This window comes from Artemia sp. Qi Xiang Cuo, chromosome 14, assembly GCF_049724085.1.
Source record: "Artemia sp. Qi Xiang Cuo chromosome 14, ASM4972408v1, whole genome shotgun sequence".
Classification (NCBI taxonomy): domain Eukaryota; kingdom Metazoa; phylum Arthropoda; class Branchiopoda; order Anostraca; family Artemiidae; genus Artemia; species Artemia sp. Qi Xiang Cuo.
In genome coordinates, this window is record NC_142807.1 from 42,237,617 (window position 1) to 42,258,373 (window position 20,757).

General features: G+C 34.8%; 1 protein-coding gene across 3 annotated transcripts in view; it reads left to right on the plus strand.

Moving 5' to 3' along the window:
• The first annotated feature begins 248 nt into the window (after positions 1 to 248).
• Positions 249 to 20,757, plus strand: part of LOC148944486 (tetratricopeptide repeat protein 5-like) — a 40,470-nt gene continuing 19,961 nt past the window's right edge. For 2 of the 3 annotated variants that reach the window (XR_016142838.1, XM_089100198.1), the window contains exons 1-4: positions 249 to 380; positions 9,475 to 9,586; positions 11,242 to 11,459; positions 16,291 to 16,530. Coding sequence is in view for 2 of the 3 variants with exons in the window: in XM_089100198.1 (XP_088956324.1) it covers positions 282 to 380; positions 9,475 to 9,586; positions 11,242 to 11,459; positions 16,291 to 16,530 (669 nt within the window). In the remaining variant the exon portion in view is untranslated. Of the gene's footprint in view, positions 381 to 4,389; positions 4,527 to 9,474; positions 9,587 to 11,241; positions 11,460 to 16,290; positions 16,531 to 20,757 lie in introns of those variants that run through there. The other variant, XM_089100199.1, reaches the window with a different exon arrangement.

The window sequence follows — 20,757 nt, forward strand, 5'->3', positions numbered from 1 at the left end:
TTTGCTGGTTTATTCCCCCACAAAAGGCTGTTGGCATTGAAATCTCCACAAATAATAATATTTTTTAACATATTAGAATTATTTATATAATTAAAGAAATCCTTGGCATCTGTAGTCTCCCGAATTTTCGCAATGAAATTTCATTTTATTTTTTCCCCGAAAATTCCCCGAATCTTGAAGACTTGTCCCCAAAAACTCCCCGAGTTTTTAAGGCTTGTCCCCGAATTTTAAGATTCGAGAGTGGAAGCCCTGGTTCGTGGAGCCAAAATTAAAACTCGTAAATGCGGTATACTGAAGAGGGGGGCAAAAATACAATTCAATCAGATATTGCTTTAAATATTAACGATACTTTTTATGCTCGCGGTATGGAACAGCTCGAGGTACAATATAACCTTTGATAAATTTATATGTACAGGCTTGTCCACGTCAATCTTTTCTTTTAATAGGCTAGTAAATGCCAAAGAAAGTGACCAAAATAAGGGTAAATTTTTTGATTAACTCACCAATGAGATAGAAATAGACAGGTAAAATTCGAGTTTAGACAGCAGAATCCTAATCTTGGACATTATGTGTATGGACTATAATCTTGGAAAACATCTGGTCTTTCAAAATTTGAATTTAGACAAAAGTTAGCCTGCATAAATCTTTCTGTGGAGGAAATGTGGTAAATTTTTGGTAAAATTCTACTTTAGCTACCTTTGGCTATCTTGGAAAGGGGTTTGGTTAGGAAAATGATATTTTCAGGGATAGATCTACAAGCTAAAGTATGTCCTGGGAAGGTATTTTGAAGTACCTAGCTCCACTCCTTCTCCCTCTAGAGGGTCCTCACCTTTGATGACCTTTAAAAATATGTGTGTAATAAAAGTGAAACCTTGTAAAATAGATCTTCTGCTTAAAATGCAGTCCAACAAAATTGTTTTCAGCCTCACAACTTTGCTCAATCCTGATTTATAGAGTTTTAAAGATACACAAATACATTTCCTAAATTTTGAAAATTAACATTGATATGGCTTAATATACTACTCAAATAACAGAAATTACATTTTCAGTACTAAAACCAGAGAAAAAGAATCTTATAACTGAAAATTAAGGTAAAATGTTGTTTTGTCAAAATTTCAATAAGTATAGACATGTCATGTAGTCAAATTTCAGGATCCTCTAGAGGGAGAAAGAAAGGAGATAAGTACTTCAAAATACCTTCCCAGGACATATTTTAGCCTGTAGACCCATCCCTGAAAGTTTCATTTTCCTAACCTCACCCCTTTCCAAGATAGGTAAAAGTAACTAAAGTAGAATTTTACCAAATTTTTCATAGTTCATATTATTAAATTATAAATAAAGTAAACATACCACTTGATGCCTTTTTTTATGCTCTTTCCAAATATAATGGGCCTAATCATCTTTGTCAGAAATTATTTGAAAAAACTATGTTTTCTAAAGAGTTAAAGAGGCTGAGTCACAAGTTTGAACCTTAAAACGTACAGGGATTAGGAGGTACAGTTGGGGGCTGCCGCCCCCAAACCCCTGCTTTTGCAGCCTCTTTTGTTAAGATTTTTATTTTGGGGGTCTACTGCCTTCAACTGCTGCTTTTTCCCTTGAAAAGAAATGCTTTGCAACACCAAAAAAGTCTGCTTGAATTTTTTACCATAAGAACATCCTATTGCATCTCTTTGATTAGAAACAGTACTGAGCCTGTTTGCTGGATTTTTTACAGGAGATTTTTCCCTAACCGATAACAGTGTGTACTATAAGAAAATTAAAAATATTAAACTGAAAAAACAAAGAACAGTAGATGACTCAGCACAAACAAACAGTTTAGGCTTAACTAGGTTAGGCTTCATCTATTTCTCCATCTAACATAATCACACAAATTCCATAACTATGCTTTGCACGTAGAGACAAGTTTGTAGTTATAACTGTAACAGACTGAGTTGTCATTACCAAATTCTCTGAAGATTAAAAAAAAAATGCCATTGAAACAGTTTCATTTGTGTTGGTATGACCAACTGATTACAGGCTACAGGACTTAAAAAGCCTTAACAAAATAGGCTGCAAAAGCAGGGGGTTTGGGGGGCGGCAGCCCCCCAACTGTATCTCCTAATCCCGGTATGTTTTAAGGTTTGGACTTGTGACTCAACCTCTTTAACTCTTTAGAAAACATAGTTTTTTTTTCAAATAATTTTTACACATTTTTGTACAGTTTATTACTTGTTATTGCTTGACTAACTGTTAGCTGATTGTGTAAGGAGTTAAAGTTGGGGGGCTGCCGCCCCCCAAACTCCCCGCTTTTGAAGATTCTTGTGTTAAGGCTTTTAATTCCTGAATACTCAAATCAAATGCACAGTAAGATTTTCTTTATTCAACTTTTCTTTGGGCATGTGGGTATACAGCATGTTATCAAAGCAGTGGAGAGCTTACCTGTAAGCTGAAGGCCAACTGTGATATTATTCTGGAGATGCCTGTTGAGCCAAAGGTTTAATAGATTGGATTTAAAAAAGAAACTGAGTTTCTTTTTTAAACTTTAAATTTAAGAGATACTACTTTAAATTCAATATATAAAAAAATTACTCTGACAGGGAATTGAACCTGGGTCTTCTGCATGACAGACAAGAATAGTGACCACTGTACTATCAGAGACTCTTGTTAAATTATTTTTAGTCTCTGCAATCTATTTTCAATGCAAGCAAATACAAAGTAAGATTTTCGTTTTTTGACAAAAAAAAACTTCTGGGAAAGAGCTGGAATTTTTTGAAGCTTGCAGTTGGTCTTTTCAGGTTAAGAGGACTATTTTGATCTAATTTAATAATGAAATACTGTGCTTTTAGGAATTTCAAAAATTAACATGGGCTCTTATAGGAAAACAAGGTTTTTTGTAAATGTAAATTTGGGGGATAATTTTTTTTTGTCTGAAAATATCAAAAGGCCCTAACAGGTTAAATTCCGGTTCGAATGAGTCCTCATTCACCCAGATCTGTTGCCAACTGTGGCCTGTAGGCATGGCTGATAAAAAAAAAAAAAATCTGATGAACATTAAGTGGCTATATTTGGGTTTTTGAAAAACAGGGAAGGAGTGATCATATTGAGCTGAAATTTTGAGGATAAGCTCCCAGGCCCTAGGAAAGCTTATCCTCTAAATTCCAGCCTGATCAAACAATGTTAAAGGGGGGCTGTGGTGGGAGGGTCGAAACTTCCAGTCCACTTTCCCCCATAAAGATAAAGTTGGAGGGAGTGAAATTTTGCATGTTTCTTAGTTTGAGCTTAGGCTACAAAATGTGATTACTGCCGTGTCTCTGTGACACTAGGACTGGAAATTGCTTAACATTGTGGTGGGTCACCTCTTTAAAGAGGCACAAGTGTGCCTCCTTGATAGATTTTACCCCCACCCCTGTATAGCCTATACCAATTCAAAGTATACATTTGCCCATTAGGGGGGTGGGGTAAATTGTATTTCAAATGTAAATGAGAGGTAAGTTTAAACTTTACCCCCACCCCCCTAATGTGCAAATATATACCCTGAACTGGTATATATAGGGGTAGGGATAAAACTCATTTCCAGCAAAAATGATAATTATATTTGTAATGATCATAAAAAAGGGCATTGAGTGGTATGTTTACGTTATTGTAAGTCAGTAATATGAACTGCAAAAAATTTACTGGAAATGCTATAATAGCAAGAAAGGAGTATGGCATGATGCCCTTTAAGCTGGCTAGACAATTAATCAGTAACCTAGTGTGATATCTTTAATATAGCCTACCGCCTAAACTTCTTGCACTGTTTTACTCTGCATAGTATATTAACACATTTGCTTAGAGATTATTTATTCAAGTTGAAGTATTTTTCATGTTTTCTCTTTGTTTTAGTTATGTTTTCTTTTCTTTGGTGATAGTAATGCTTTCTTTGTGTTTATTGTTTTTTATATTTATTGTATATTGTTTATGTGTATTGTTTTGTGCATGTGTGTGCTTTATATTGTGTTTATTGTATTGTCTTTATGTTGCAAAAAGCACTGAGTGTTTACTGTTTAGAGTGAAAATCAATAAATAAACACTCTTTCAAGGGTACATTCAATCTAAGACAAGTGTTTTAAAGCAGAATAATTATGCTTAAACATGTTAGGATATAAGGGTAACTTATCAGTCCTAAGCATCTGCCAATCCCAACTATATAAAACTATCTACATAATCTCTTACCCTGCAAGATTAATCTAATTGAAATTCCCAGCACTTATATACAGGAGAAGAAGAGACACTGCCATTCTAACCTATAAACTGATGAATATTATAAAGCAGATTATCCAAACCAGAATCTGTACTCAAGTCTTTCTCAAGAAACATCAATGATTAAAACAGGTCCTCTGATGTTGCAGCTACTGCTGATCAGTCCTCAAGGGAGAGGGTACTTGACTGGGAAGCTATTGGTCATCCAACTGCACCTGGTCAGTAAACAACATTGAAAATAATTTATTGATCATCAGCTCTTCAACATGACAAGGAAAAATCCTTACTGTTCAAAGCAACAATTTAAGGTAATATTCAAGATTATGGACCTTCTGTTCATGTTTATGAAAGATAAATCTTAATCAAAATATTTTGTCTAAGACTAGGCACTGTTCAAGTGCTAGGGATATTACCTTACAACAAAGGGTCTAAATCATAGACAAACTCTGTCATGGGTACATTCAATCTAAGGCAAGTATTATGAATCAGAATAATTGTATTTAAGTAGGCTAGGATGTCATAATAGCTTTTGCTTCAGTTTAAGTTTTAAGGAAGAGTTTGCCTAGATTTTACTAGGCCAATTCCAACTAGCCTATTCCCAACCTTCATGTCTCATAATTAGTATTAATTAAAAAAAAAAGTTTAGTTAGGAGGTTAATCCTGCATGTCATACCCAACCAACTTGAACACTACTACCAAAAGTTTATGTTTTGAGATGGCATTAATTCTAAAATACCAAAAAATAATTCTTGGATCATTCCTACCTGTGGTCACTGTCACCCAATGGCATCATTTCATTCTGAGCTAGGGGGGGCTAAGCAACCTCTGTGGGTCCCCTAAAGTGGCCAGCTCACAATTGTTGAAAAGCAATATTTCTTCACAGTGGTTAACACAAACGTCTCCCAGAATCAACTAATAATAGTAAAAAGCAATTTAAAAGTGTTTAATGAATACAGAGAGAACTGTAAGTAATTTACAGTTTTATTGCAACATTGGGTATTGGCAAGGTCTCATTTTTCCAAAAATATCAACCATAGCATTGAAATCCAACAATTTCACAAGAGCCTTTTGTCTAACATTGGAGAGCATTCATGAAGCAGCTTTCAAACTCGGAGCACAATATGTATCTCTCAAGAAAATGATCCCTTCTGAAAGCATTTTTAGTCTCAGCAACATTGCTTTTTCCCAAAGTCAACATGGTTACAAAACCACATGAGCAGGAAGCTACTTGCTGTGGATGCTTGGCATTTCACAGGAAGAATCAGAATTCTGAAAATTTTGCAAAAGTTCTTCAGTGAGGCCACACTCACAAGAAAATTCCTTTGCTTTATTTATTTATTAATACCAATATACAGTAAGCTTTATCAAGCTTGTTGCACTAAACAAGTATAAAAAAGTCTATGACAATGTTGACAACATAATACACACATACAATTCTATGAAAAGTAATACACTCTGAAAACATAATAAAATTGTGAAAGATTTCATCAAAACTATTGTCAGTTTGCCTGTCTATAATTTTATCTTGCATACCTGCAATAAGACCAGTAGCTCTAGAGAAAATTAGATCTACCTCCTGCAGCTGCTCAGACAGAGTTCATGGCACAAAAAAAAATTTCTGCTAAATGGAGTATAAATATAAATTCAAATGTCTGAAGTCTGGTTGCGAGTCCATGGGCCTGAGCTGCTGATTCCCCATGACTAGATGTTCTGGTAATTGATGAAACAGCCAAAATACAGTTGTATTTATTTAGTAATATGTTCATCGATCTATTCCGGTATGCCAATCTTGTAGTAAATGATTTCTTCAGCTGAAGAACAGTTATGCCAGTGGCTTTCTGAGCATTAACAAAAAGTTGGTAGTGTGTATCGCTATTTGCAATAAAGCAGTACAGCTCTTGAAGAATGGAGAACAAAGATGCCATTCATCTCAAGCTCTGAATGGAATAATCCAACACAAGGTTGAGTCTATGAGCATGGCAATCAATATAAATTGCATGCAGTGCATTTGCTTTAGTATGGGGTTTTCCACATGAAAAGTAGCTCTCATGGTTTCCACTCATGACAATGGCTTGGTATTTTCAGAGAAAAATAGAACAAAATTTCGCCCCTTCTGGATGTTGGAAAGTAAATTTGCCTTCCCCCCCCCCCACACATTGTAATTTCATTGAATTGACACCAATTGATAGGGGTGAATTTTTGTTTTTAATGCTCAGGTTGTTCTTGTATAGCTCTTATTTGTTATGTTTCATGTTTTTTTCACTTTTTTTTTAATTGGTCCAAGCTAAGTCCCCTCCCTCTTTTGATAGAGCCTTTTGCTTATGAAGTCAAAATATTTGTCTTTGATTGTTGGTACAATTTGTTTTTAACTCTCTTATTAACAAATCTTTTTTTTTTTTCAAATTCTTATTTTGTTATGATCTTTAGTATGTGAGATTAAGCTCTATCCTTCAAGATTTCTTGATTCTTTAAATTTTCCTTTTATATAATATATTTTTATTATCTTTCCTGAAATCTAAAAAAAATAATTGGTCTGAAATTCAAACTTTGATTTTTTCAAAATTCAAGAAGCTAAATTTCAAGACAATTCAAGAAATCAAATTCATGAAATAACCATTTTGAATGAAATCAAATTTCAAATTTGATGTGTTTATTGGAGGCAAAGAAGAATAGCACAAAGAACTTGCAAAATCCCATACAGTCTGGCATCTATAAACAATAATACACCTATGGCTACTAGGAATGCAAAAAGTCTCTTGTTGTACAAAATGATGAATTGTTTACAAAGTCCAGAAACAGAGAAGACCTGAGTCACACATGACTGAGAAAAGAGTCAGAACAGATTCAAAGATATATAAAGCACATAATACATGTGTATGGAGGGGATCACTGCTCCAGAACCATGTAACCAACATGTATTATTATGGATCCAGGGTCAATTATTTTATTGTAATGAAAGTTGGTCACCATGGCTGTAACAACAAGGCAGATGTCATGATATACATGCTCAGTCAGTTGCCTCCAAAGCACGATGACCAGTCGGCCCCCAGCCACTCCCTCCCCCCAAACCACGCCACTGCTGTCACCAAGTCTGCATAGATCTCATCTCTCCAGCACTATCCTAGTTGAATTGTGTGTCACTGGGCTGTAAACATAATGACAAACCATCCTTGGCTGTATTACACAACTAGCAGCCATTCAATAATAGAGAAAACAGATCCTGAATTAGACTTTATTTCAGTTTGAAGTACAAATTAAGGTACTGTATTGCTTAATTTGGAGCCTAAGCTTCACTCATAGATTTTAGTCATTAGATATACAGCTTGAGGAGAATAGATTTATTATTCCTATTTTATTACATTCTCGAAATAGGTTGTTGCAAGGCTTATAATTCAAAACCTTCAGAAATGGATTTAAAGGCCAAATTAGGGACCATAAAGGGGTATTCAGGTAACCATTACCACTCTTCCCTCTTCTGTATACTAACTCCTTCTGAAATTGGAACAATTTTGCTAAGTAAGTAAACTTTTAGAAATAAATTTTACAACAAATTTGCTGCTTTTCTACTTAAAAAGCTAAAAGATTATGAAAACAGATCCTATTTTTGATGAAATTGCAGTAAAAGTGGTTACATTTAGAGAGCTATTGAGGTAGCCTATGTGAACAAATGTTTCAGGAATGGACCTATAGGTAAAATCACAGTAAGGAAAGTGTGTTCAAGTGCCTAACTCACCATATCCGTCTAACTTACCATATCCTCTATTGTACAGGCCAGCTGTCTTAACTTAAAAAGAAATATAAAGTAGTTTTGCTTAAGGCTCTGTTACGCATGAGGTCACTTTGTCTGCACTAAAGACCAGAAAAATGGCAGTGTACAGTATCTTCTGTCAAGTAAAATTGGACATCTTGGTTGAACTAGTCCTTTTTTTTGGAAAGTTGACTCTCAGTAATGGTATTCTTAGTTTAAAAGACAATATACTGTTAAACTCTAATAATTTGTCTATTGTAATAACTGAATAGTTCAAATGTTGTCAATAACTGTCTAATCACAGGCTTTAGCAGTAAATAAATTGGTTTTTCCTGCTAATTTAGCACAATGTGAAAGTTTCTCACTTTTTTAGTTATTGCCTTCCAGTAAAAACAAAAGAAAAGGCAAGAAAAGAGAAAAAAAAAACAGCCAACAAAGATTAGTGTATCAGTTGTAGGTGACATGGCACTAAAATACTGCTGGGGAAAAGGGAGTAGGCCTATGCTGATATGAGTTAAATTACTTCGTTTTTTAATCCTATGCAGTTTTGTGCCCTAGTTTGATCCTTTGGATACGTTTCTTTTCTATCTTAAGCTTGAAATTTTATGCTGTTATGGAGAATTATTCACACTCTTGATAAAATGCAGAAAACATAACCAATTTTGCCAGAAATAAAATTTTATAACCTAGACCTGATCTTACTACAGAAGTTTTCTGGGTTCTTTAATGCAGAGAAGTGCAATTCTTTATTATCATTATTTTGCATGATCCCCTTCCACCACTGCTGAAATAGTATTTATTTGGGATCTAGCTGGGTCCTATAAAGCAAGATCATTATAGAAAATTGCTCCATTTTATTTTGTGCCTGGGGTTTGGAACATGGAGGAGGTGACTTAAAAAAATATGACAAGTTTTGCTCAGAAACTGTGATATAAATTTTGTATGATATAGTTGTAAAATGGGAGAAAGTTTTAGGTATTTAGAGCCAAAGATAAAAATCTATGTGAACAAATAATTGCTGATAATAACCAAATGGCATATTAAATAGAAGAGAAGCTAAGGATAAGTAGGCGAACTTCCAAAACTGCAGCAAAAGCATGCATAGTAAAGCATTGGTATAATCAGATAAGGAATCCAGAAGAATTTGTTTTTTTAAATATTAAGGAATGTAAAATTATTAAAACTGCTGGATGGTCCCAGGATCAAAATAGGGGGGGGGAATAGCTGGCTATTTTTTGTCTTGTTAGACAGGTTTATTAGCTAGAATATCCATCCTTTTTGGGAGAGGTAAACAGGGATGGCCACTTGGAATTTTGATGATTGTATTTTATGCAACAGGTTTATATATTTGAAACCACACTCAAACCCGGAGGAGGGGTAACCTTGGTTGTTGAAATATTTCTATAAATGCAATTGCAACCAAGCCCTGGCTCTGCCTTTTGATTTGAAAGTAAACCTCCTGACCTTGTTTCACTTACTTGCATCATTACATTCTTGAAACTTTTCAGAAGCTTGTTGGATCTCCTACCATCAAATATTTGAGCAGTTCAAGAGCTAGTAAAGAACACAAAGTTTCAGAAGTTCTGAAGAATTTCTTCAAAGAGATTGAAAAGCTTGAAGGTAAACAATGTTTCCATGGCCAAAAAAGTTGTTTTATTTGTGAAAGTAATATGAGCCTTTAGGCTCCAAAGAGATTGAAATAGCCATTCTTAACCAAACTATACTGGGTGATAGGGTAGAGGGCTAAGCTAAATGGGATATTAAAAAAGTGCTTTACCAACTGAACCTATTTAATGTTTGCCACAATCCATATTGTGAATGGAAATGTGAGTTTGCATGTGACTTATTAAATACAAATGTTCCTAATATAGCAATATAGTCGCTAAAAGTCCCATGTCATTCATTACTTTGTCAGGTTTGCTGAAAAAACGAGTTACCATATAGCATTAATTTTTTATTTTTCATAATGACTGTATTGGCATTATTAATTAGAATAAGAACTCACGTTCTGGATACTTTAAACCTTTATTAAGGTCAGAACATTGTTTTGGGAGTAGATAATATGATTCTTCAAAAAGTGTGATTTTAGGCCCAGTTTTCATTGCAGTCTAATGTGTGTTGCTTGCCTTTTCCCTAGGGAAGGGTCATTAAAAGTTTCTTACAATGGCAGAGTTGCATGCATGTCCAAGCCCTATGAGAAGGGATTTCAGAGGACTTCTTCTTAGGGGAAGGGAGGAGGATGAAAACCCAAGAATTATATTTTTTGGTCCAAAGGTTCAAAATTTTCTTGAAAGCGTGGTTCCTCAAGACTAATTTAAAGGAGCAACTTTCAAACGAGCAGATATATTAAGTAGGGATGTTTTCTCCTCTTTATTGCTATTGTGTATAAGTCAACAATAAATGCCGAGTAATCTGGAGCTTTTGGCAAACGAGTTGAAATTTTAAGAAAGGTATAAAGATAGAGATTATAAACTGAGTTTGTAAATATGTAGATGACAGATCAGGTAATTTTCTTTGGGGAAATACCAAAGAACTGAATTTTTTTCCTCTTTCTTGTTTCAAGACACAGTATCCAAGATAGGCCTAGGAGAATGATAATATTTTCTAGAAACCCCATTTATGGTACAAAATCGTGCTCACTATAATCGAAAATTTTCAAATTAAAAAAAAAAAAAAAAAATTATCTACAAGATTGCATTTTTCCATTGATGGAGTACATACCTGTCTGATCTTCTCTAGGGTTGTTACGAGCCAAAATCTTGGGAGGGGGGGGCAAGAGAATTTACCGACTGGCTGGTCATTTTTACCAACTGTTTTTGTCAAAAATTAGCATAATTTCCGTTTCGAATACAATACGTAAAATCACTGCACGAGTCGGTAAAACCACTGCATTTACCAACCGAGATTTAGATTTCGGTAAATATCATGTCATGATGCTGTTTATTTAACCAAATGGAAAATTGTGGCACCACCTGTAAAATTACGGCAGGAGTCGGTAAAACTGCTGCGTTTACCGACCAAGTTCGAACTTTCCGTAGATGACGTATCAGTATTTTCGTGGTCTTTGTTGAACCGAACAAAGAATTTTAGTGGCGTTGGAAAAATCGTGGCGCGAAGCACTACGATTTCACTGACTTCTTTTACCGACTGACCAAAAATATTGGGGAGGGACGCTCCCTCCCCCCCCCCCCCCATATGTGATGGACCTGCCTCTCCCCTCTCTCTACTTACTGTGTAATTATGCATATGGTCTTATTTTTATTTGTGCGTTATAGGAGAAGTTTCAGAGGAAGAAAAACCGCAGTTTTATTTACTCATTGGAAGAACTTTAAATCAGTGTTGCAGTCCTCCAACAGTAGCAGAAACATATCTAATGAAAGCAGCTAAACTTAGTAAGACATCAGTGGATGCTTGGAATGAGCTTGGAGAATATTATTGGAACAAGGGAGATGTCAATTCAGCCAAGACAATATTTGCTGCCGCCCTGGAAAAGGTGTTCCTTCCCTCTTTTTTCATTGGTGCAAGAATGTTATGCAGCTACCCTAGTTATTCCAGCTACTCTAGCTACCAGCTACCCTAGGGTGTTATCCACCACCCTAGAAAAAAAAAGCTATTTACTTGTCTTTAACATCTTTATTTTCAATATGTTTGCATTTCTAATGTGTAATTTCTTCATTCTTGATTAATAAATAAATAAAAACAAGAAGTATGGATCAGAGTATGCTTCTAATATGTATGGAAGACATAATAATTTGGTCTGTTAGGCTGGTTTAACTTTGTTTAAAAAAAAAATCCCCAAGTTTTAAAGAAATATTATTACACTTCCTGCCTCTGCTGGAGGGGTGGGGTATTCCCACCATGAAGAAATAAAAATAGTATAAGTTTAAACTTTGGAACCATTTTCCTCAGTCTCTTTTTCTGTTCAGTTATTATTTTTTATTTTTTTAAGAATGCTATAAACTGGAATGCAAAGGCTTAATTGTGTAAAATAGGAGATGGAAGATAGAGATAATAAAATTAATATATGTTTTTTTTGAAAAGCTATTAAGCTATATACCATAATACAAAATTTAATGAAAGATTAATATAAATGTCAAATGCTGCCCCTCATGCACGGTGAAAAAAATTCACGTAAGTGAACACTAAAGCCATGAAAGAATGTGCTATTTTTCATGTCAAATTTACTTATTTTTTGAGTATTTCCCTGGTAAGTTCCAAATATCTTAACCTGAAAAAATGTGTTTCAATGTTTACAAACTATGTTCTTCCATCCTGTATTGAATTTGAAACTGATAGACTCAGAGTACTATCGTTCTTCTGATAGCTCTAGAATTTAGATGAATGTGGTTTGGGACTGAAGAACCCACAAAAATCTTTCTTGGTGGGCAGAACCCTCTTGTAAAAAGCTTGATAGGGTTTACAGGATCCACTTGTATTCGCATTAGTATGGTCGAACTAGGCTAGACTCAATATAACAAGCCCCGGCCCATTCCAAAAAAAGGGAAAGTTTGTATCCATCACACTTTCCAAATCAAACTCATATCTGAAAGTGGTTGACACTTGAGTAAAGTACATGGGCACTCATAAGGGGGGAGGGGCTCATTCGCTCATATCGCGGGAGGGCTCGTTCGAACGGAAATAAAAGTCCTAGTGCCCTTTTTAAGTGACAAAAAAAATGGAGGGCAACTAGGCCCCCTCCCGCGGTCATTTTTTTCTCCAAGTCACTCGATCAAAATTTTGAGATAGCCATTTTTTTTTTCAGCATGATCGAAAAATGTAATAACTATGCCTTTGAGGATGACTGAATACCCCACACTCCTGGGAAGAAGGGCTGCAAGTTATGAACTTTGCCCAATGTTTACTCATGGCATTGGCTATTCGGAAGTATAAAAACGGTTTCAGGGGGTATTTTTCTGGTAGTGTGGGGGGGGGGGGTCGGGGTTACATGGTAGGATCTTTCCATGGAGGAATTTTTCCTCCATGGAAAGGGGCATTGGGACATTGCTATGAAGGGGGTGCCGGGTTTCCCAGCATTATTTAAAAAACGATCGAAAATTAAATAAAAAACAAGTTTTTTCAACTGAAAGTCAGGAGCAACATCAAGACTTAAAACGAATAGAAATTATTACGTATATGAGGGGGTTCAACCCCAAGTGAATACCTCCCTCTTTACGCTAAAGTTATTTTTAGTACTTTCATTAGAGCTATTTATTCTAATTAAACGGCCTTTGGGATTAAGGGATCATTCTTAAATAATTGGAACAAATTTTGAACTTTAGCGTGAAGAGGTATTGACTAGGACGCGAACCCCATAATATACGTAATAGGAATATACGAATATTGAAGTTCGTTACGTAAGTTAATTCGTAAGTTAAGTGTATTTATTGCTAATAAAAACTTTCGTAAAAAAATTAACAGTTGTAGTGTCCTTTTTAAGTCACAAAAAAAAAATGGAGGACAACTAGGCCCCCTCCTCCGCCCTTTTTTTCTCAAAATTGCCGATAAAAATTTTAAGAAAGCCATTTTGCCAAAAAAAGAAGTAAAATCAATCTGCAAATTCTGTTTTAATTATTCATGTATGGTGAGCCTAAAGAAAACCTGTTTTAATTAAAAAATGTTCAGAAATTAAATAAAAAAAAGTTTTTTCTAACTGAAAGTAAGGAGCGACAGTAAAACTTAAAAACGAACAAAAACTATTCCGTATATGAAAGGGGCTGTCCCCTCCTCAACGCCTCGCTCTTTACGCTAAAGTTTTTTTTATTGTTTTAAGAAATAGAGTTGCGAGAAAGAATCAAACTTTAGCGTAAAGAGCGAGGCGTTGAGGAGGGGACAGCATCTTTCATATATAGAACAGTTTCTGTTCGTTTTAAGTTTTATTGTCGCTTCTTACTTTCAGTTAAAAAAAAACTTGTTTTTTAGTTAATTACATGTATAGGCGTCTAAAAATTGGTTTGAAGTTGGGAAATGTACTTTCGGAAAGTGAGCTCCCTGTATTTGTCCAAACACAGTAAGGAGCCATCACATCACCGATAATCTACAACTACGCGTCTCTTCCAGTACAGATTGGCCTACATATAAGTAGCAATTCAAAAGGGTTGGACACATCAGTGCTTTGTTATGCAGACGATCTGTTAAATCTTTACCGGTCAATAGCTAGTCTTCAACGGAGATTTGATAACCTATCTGATAGATATCTACAAATAGGACTAAGTATGAATGCTGTGAAGTCCTAAGTCCTTTTCTTTAATTTACACGGTAGTTATGTGCCCAATAGTGTCTCTCTAGGTGATAGTGAGATGGCACCCACCACTGTATTAACGTATTTAGTTCTCCCGATCGGGTCTTCGATTATAAATACACGAAAGTTTTTGCTTGGGAATGCTGAACGCAAACTTAGAATTGCTTACGCTAGTGTTGTTACATCACAGCTTAATCTGGAACGGAAAACCCTTTCTCGAATCTATAATAGTCTGGCTCTCCCGCATTCTCTCTCTAGTTATCCCCATTTTGGGACATTTTTACTGAATCTGATAGGTGAGTGTCGTGAAAGTGGTATCTTAAGTATGTGAAGTTTTTGCTTCAGGCCCCTCGGTGGTTCAACAATAGGTACATCTTTAACCGCTTTGGTGTGGTGGAACCGGTTCCAGCTGACGATAAACAGTTTTAGAAACTGAGCAGCCAGTCCTCTTCTAACCGGCGGAAGGGCGCACTAATTTAGATTTGGTATTTTCAGTAATTTATGTATATCTTTATGACATGTTTGTTGTGTTCTCTTTTCTTTTATTGTACTCCATCGTTTTCTTTTTTGTATATAGATTGTTAATAAAGAACATTCACTCATTCATTGCTTTATATAAAAAAAAATGGCAAGAATGCCCTACATAAGGACACATTGTTCTTCTTTTGAAAAAATATGTTTAATTGAAGTAGTAGGTAAGCTGATCTTTTTAATAAACCAGCATAATAGGACAATTCTATAATTGATATTATCTGTATCAACTCTTTGTCACAGTTGAATGTTGTTGATAATTCAACAAGACGTAGTATATGTTCGTGATGCTTTATAGTTTGAAAAAGGTCAAGAATGCCCAACTTCCTGATATGTTGATCTTTTTTTTCTTTTTTTTTGAATCTATACGAAGCATTGATAGACAATCTGTCTCATTTCATAGCTAGCATTAAAAGACGATATGAATGAATGTATTTCAGCAGTACATATTGTAACATAAAGCACTGAGGATTCCCTAAAGGAGAGCCAGACACAAAAATTTGGCCATATAATAAGTACAATTATTATACAAGGTAATTTTGATGATTAGTGGGGCAAGACTGTATCCAGGATTTTTTTTCGGAGGGGGTTTTACTAAAAAAAATATTTCGGGGGGAGGGGTTACACAAAAAAAGCTCAAAAAACGCATACAAAATTTGTTTATATTAATTTATGTTACGCTTTTACGAGTCAGACAAACATTTCGGGGGGGGGGGGTTCAAACCCCCTAACCCCTTTTCTGGGTACGGCCTTGTAGTGGGACATGATGATCATGCGAAAAAAAAAATTATTAGAATAACCAGAAAATTTATAATGATATTCTGTTGTGTAAGATTCCTTGCTTTTTATCTTGGGCAAACTGGCCGTAGAAAATCTTAATATAGTTATATTAAAAACTAAAAAGAACAGTGTCAATCCTTGCTAACTTATGATGGTGAAAGAAGCTTCTAAATTCTTGTCATCAAAGCATTTACCAGAAGGGGTAACATAGGATTAATTACACTATCGTAGTTAGAGCTTAAGACCATGCTCTTTTTTTCTTTTTTTTAATTTACAACTGGCTATTGAATAGCGGGACTGATCGATCCAGTTCTGTTCTACGTTTCAGGCCGTATCATCCTTGATGGAATTGGCCTTGATGCGTATCCATGAGTTTGTTTGTACTGGCGAGACATCTTTGGGTATATTTTTCATATTATGAACATAGATATATTCAATTTTCTCATTAGTAGGCTTTAAGACTCAGGTATTGTCCTTTGTGACACCATATGATTTATGACATTTTATACAAATTTAAATTCGTAATAATTGCCCAAATTCTCTGGTGCTAGAAAGGAGGAAAGAGTCCCACAAATCCCAACCTCATTGTCTTTCCCCACCACAAATTCCCTCCTCATTGTAAATATATAATATTCGTGTGAAGTTACATGCAAAAACGGGAAAAAAAGCTTTGGAGTCCATTTCTTCATTTTTACGTATTTTTCCATGCCCCTAAGAGTTTTCCTTAGAAAGATAATATTATAAAGTTGTCTAGGTGACTTTTCATCTTTTTTAGGTAAAAAATAGTGTATCACTTCGAAACCTTTCTACCGTATATCGCCATTTACCAGTTGCAGGAGAAGAAGAACAACTTGATAATTGGAATCAAAGCCTGTTGTATGCCAAAGAAGCCATTTCTTTGGACATGTCAGATGGGAAATCTTGGAGCACCTTAGGAAATCTGTATCTTCACTTATATGGCTATACCCAAGATATTTCCAATTTAAACAGCAGCGTGAATGCGTATAGGCAAGCAGTAAGCTTTTTTTCCTTTTAATGATAGGATTGAAATGAATTATTGCTATAATTAAAATTAGCGAAACTATGATTTGCAATTAAAAACCCATAAGAAAGAAGTTGTTAAACCATGAGAACAATAGAAATTTCCGTCATTGCCTGCGCAATTTGTATGAAAAACGCTCAAAGTGTTCAAGAGAAGGAATGTGCTAATTTGCACCTTTGTCTGTTCGTCATAAGTGCGAATAATAGATAACAAATGGTGTAATTTTCATGTGCATATCAATTCATGCTGCTGAGAGTTTAAAGAAAACAAGTACTTGGGAGTGTGTGTGTGACATTCGCATTGTTTATTTGAAAGTAATATGTATAAAAAACTAAATAATCAGGACATAATTAAAATACACAGAAAAATAAGTATTTTTCCTGCAGGGAGCAGAGCGCAAGGAGCTTGGAGAAAATCATCACAGAATATAAATTATACTACACTAGATGATCAAATATCCTAAATAAATACTTCACATGCTAACATTTTTCAGATTTACAAAAAGGTATTCTTTTCGATGATAACATCTGTAAATCTGTAAAGATTTTTAATTTTAAGAATGATCTTAAGAATGAGCTTAAGAATGATCTGCACACACTTTCTTTCATATTTCAAGGAAAGTAGCAGAGGCAGCTGAATGCAACATTCAATTTTAATTCAGGTATCAAATCCAGAAAATATCAGCAATTTTCTTTCACCAAACTCAGCAAAGGGTCTTTGAAATTTTAAATAAAATCCTTCTGTAAAGCGACTGTTTACGCTATATTTAAAAATCTCGGCCAAATTTTACAATGCAATCTGTGTTCATGACAAAACTAAGAAGTGTTCCAATTAGTCAGAATACATACGAGCATGCACATATATTCCAGGATCGTAGAAGCTGTGTACTTTACTGAAAAAAAATACAAGTGAATTTGCATTATCAGTTTAATATACATATACTGGTATTTATTCCTTAAAATCTTAATAATATTTGATTTATTAAAGCAATAAAAGTGAAAATATATAATTTCTGTTTTTCACTAAAGTGCACATTATGTCCTAGCCTTGGGAAGGCATAGGGGTTTTGAGCTCTATTCATGTTAATTTCTGCTTGTTTTGAGTTTAAATCGGTTATTTATTGTAATTTCTGTTCGTTTTGAGTTTCATTTATTCATCGATGCTGACTTGTGGTAGTTTTACGCTTGGTAAGTTATTTGATTTTATCTTTGCTTATTTTTGGTTTAATGGAGTTTTTTACTTTTCGTTGAAAAACTTATTTTGTGGAAAAAGTTTTTTTTAAATTAATATCATAAAAGAATCTGTTAGTCTATTCATTAAAAACCCATTAATAGGCTCTTCAATCTCTGGAGGCTTAGACTGCAGCCATGACTGTGTGCAGGACATGGAAGGGGGAAAAAATTCAAAAATTAGGAAGCAACATAAATAAATGGAAAACATTAGTGAATTTAGCCATGTCTAAATTTCTTGGGAAACTTCTCAGCTGCTCCCCTGCTTACCTATGTTGTTAGTTAAATCAAGACAAAAGAAGAAAAACTCAATATTAGCCGGGTAGAATCATTCCGTTTTTTAGTGACATGCATTTTGAGGTTTATAAACAATAGGAAATAAAATTAAGCCAGGTTGGTAAAATGACGCAAATATCAATTAGGAAAATCGAAGATTTCCAGGTTCTGTCATAGCATAATTTTGCTTGTACACAAAAGGCAGAATTTCTGTAATAATTGCTTACTCTCTTCAGCATAAAAAAAAACTTACTTTATGTATTTTTCGAAGTCGTATCTCACTCCAAGACGTGTGCCGTCCCCGAGAATAAACTGGTGTACATACTTGATCGGAGTTCTGGAAGTGTGTATTTGAATCCAAACAATTCTAAAGCGTGATCAAGATGCATAAAAAAAATAATTCAGCAAGCTAAACAAAGATTTTACGCTAACATCTTACTTATTACTTAGGACTTCCCACGCCGGTTGGTACAAAAGTGGAATCAAACGATTGAAGGGTGTCATGAGTCGTGAAAACTTGAGGTCGATCTGTTACGTTTCTGATCCCTTGAAAATCCACGATTATTCCGATTCATCGTCCTTTTACTAATAAGTTAATAATGGGGAAAATCCCCTAAAAGTGGTATACTTCGAGTTGAATTGCTGGTAAGCTTCTTCGGAATTACTGCTAAGTTTAAGTGAATACTTTCCAACAATGCTTTGATCAAAGCTAATCATAATCAGTGTAATAGTGCTGCGTAAGTAAAGAGCGATGGTGGCACAATGTATTATATTTATTTATTTATTTATTTATTTTATTGACCAGGACACTTCGTATGGAAGTAGTTGTCTTATAAACTTCAAAAGGGGTTCATTCGATTGGAAATTGAAAGGGCTAGTGGCCTTTTTAATAGTCGAAAGTGATTGGAAGGCAACCAGTCCCCCCTCCCCACGCCCATCATTTCCCCATATACACCCAATCAAAATTTTAAGATAGCCATTTTGTTCAGCGTAGTCGAAAGGTCTGAAAATTATGTCTTTAAGAATGACAACCCCCCAGAGCTCTCAGGACAAGGGTTGTAAGTTATGCCCTGGGGGTATATAAGGTTTTTATAGAAAGTGTTGTCGTAAAAACTTCAGAGAGGGCTCAATGGACTGGTAATCAGAAGTTCTAGTGTCCTTTTTAAGAGTCAAAGGGATCTGAGGACAGCAACTACTACTCCTATTGCAGCTACTTGTAAAGGGAATAAGTTAGTACTGCTGCTGCTACTAGTACTACCCCTATTACTAGTAATACTACTACTAGTTACTACTAAAATTTTATACTAAAAGTTACTACTAATATTTAGTAAAATTTTTAGTGAATTGTTTTGTGGGGAGGGGAAGTCAACTTAATCAAAACAAACCGTCTATCTGCAGCTTGTCAAAAGGGCGTAACAGAAATATTCTAGGAACAGTTTGGTATGTGAAGTTGAAACTAACGGTGTTTGTTGTGGGGGATGTTGAACTAACCGAAAAAAAATATTTGTATCCTATGCTTTTGCTTCTACTCATACTACTACTAATGCTACTATTATTATTACTTCTACTACTTCTGCTACCATAAAAGCTAAAGCTACTACTGCTAATTCTACTGCTACTACTAAAACTAAGGTAATTAAGGCGAAAATTTTGGGAAATATTGAAACTGTATGGAACTAAATCGAACACACTCTGCCCACACAGGTTGTTAAGAGGACGTATCAGAAATGCTTTAGAAACGGCTGATGGTATTAAGTTAAAACTTTCAGCGCGTTTTCAAGGGGATGTTTAAGAAACCAAAGGTGCTAGACGCATAATGCTAATAATGGTACTACAACTATTTCTACTACGCAAGTTAAGAGTATTAAGGTGAAGATTTTAAGGAATATTTCGGTGGATGTTTAACTAAATCAAAAAATTCGTACTATTTTTAAGAGTCGAAAGAGATTGTAGGGTAAGCCGCTCTCCTCCCACGCCCATTCATTTTCCAAATACATGCAGTCAAAAATTTTTGACAGTCCCTTTGTTCAGCATAGGAAAACGGTTCAGCAACTATGTTTCTAGGGACATTGGGTGTGTCACCCCCCCCCCCCCCACACAACTATGTAATCGACACTTTATGCTTTAAACCTAAATGTTGCTTTAAAACTAAATCAAAAGGTGTAGTGTTTATGGCTGCCAATAATTCACCAAAAGCAATATAGCGATAACGATTGGGGGTATTAAGTTGAAACTTTTGGGGCTACTACTATTACTGCGTCTGCTCTTTCAATCTAAATAAATCAAAAGAGTGTAAATGAATCCAAGTTGTCAAAGAGAATAGAAAGAATTTTTGGGGGAATGATATTATGTTTTGTTTTTTAGGTCAGCCTGAGGAGGCATAAAATTAAATTAAACAATACTACTTCTGGCAGGATTAAAAATTGGTGAAAAAGTTCCTCCAACATGCAAATAGCAAGCCAAACTAGGGATTCTTATAGAAAAAACCGTAAAGACAAAAAAGAAAAAAAATCCACGAAAAAGACTGTGTCAATAAAAAACGAACAGAAATTAATTTAAAAAACTTTTCCCACAAAACAAGTTTTTCAAAGAAAAGTAAATAGCTCTATTAAACCAAAAATGAGCAGAAAAGGTCAAATAATATTCCAAGCGTAAAACTACCAGAAATCACCATCAACATAAATGAAACCCAAAA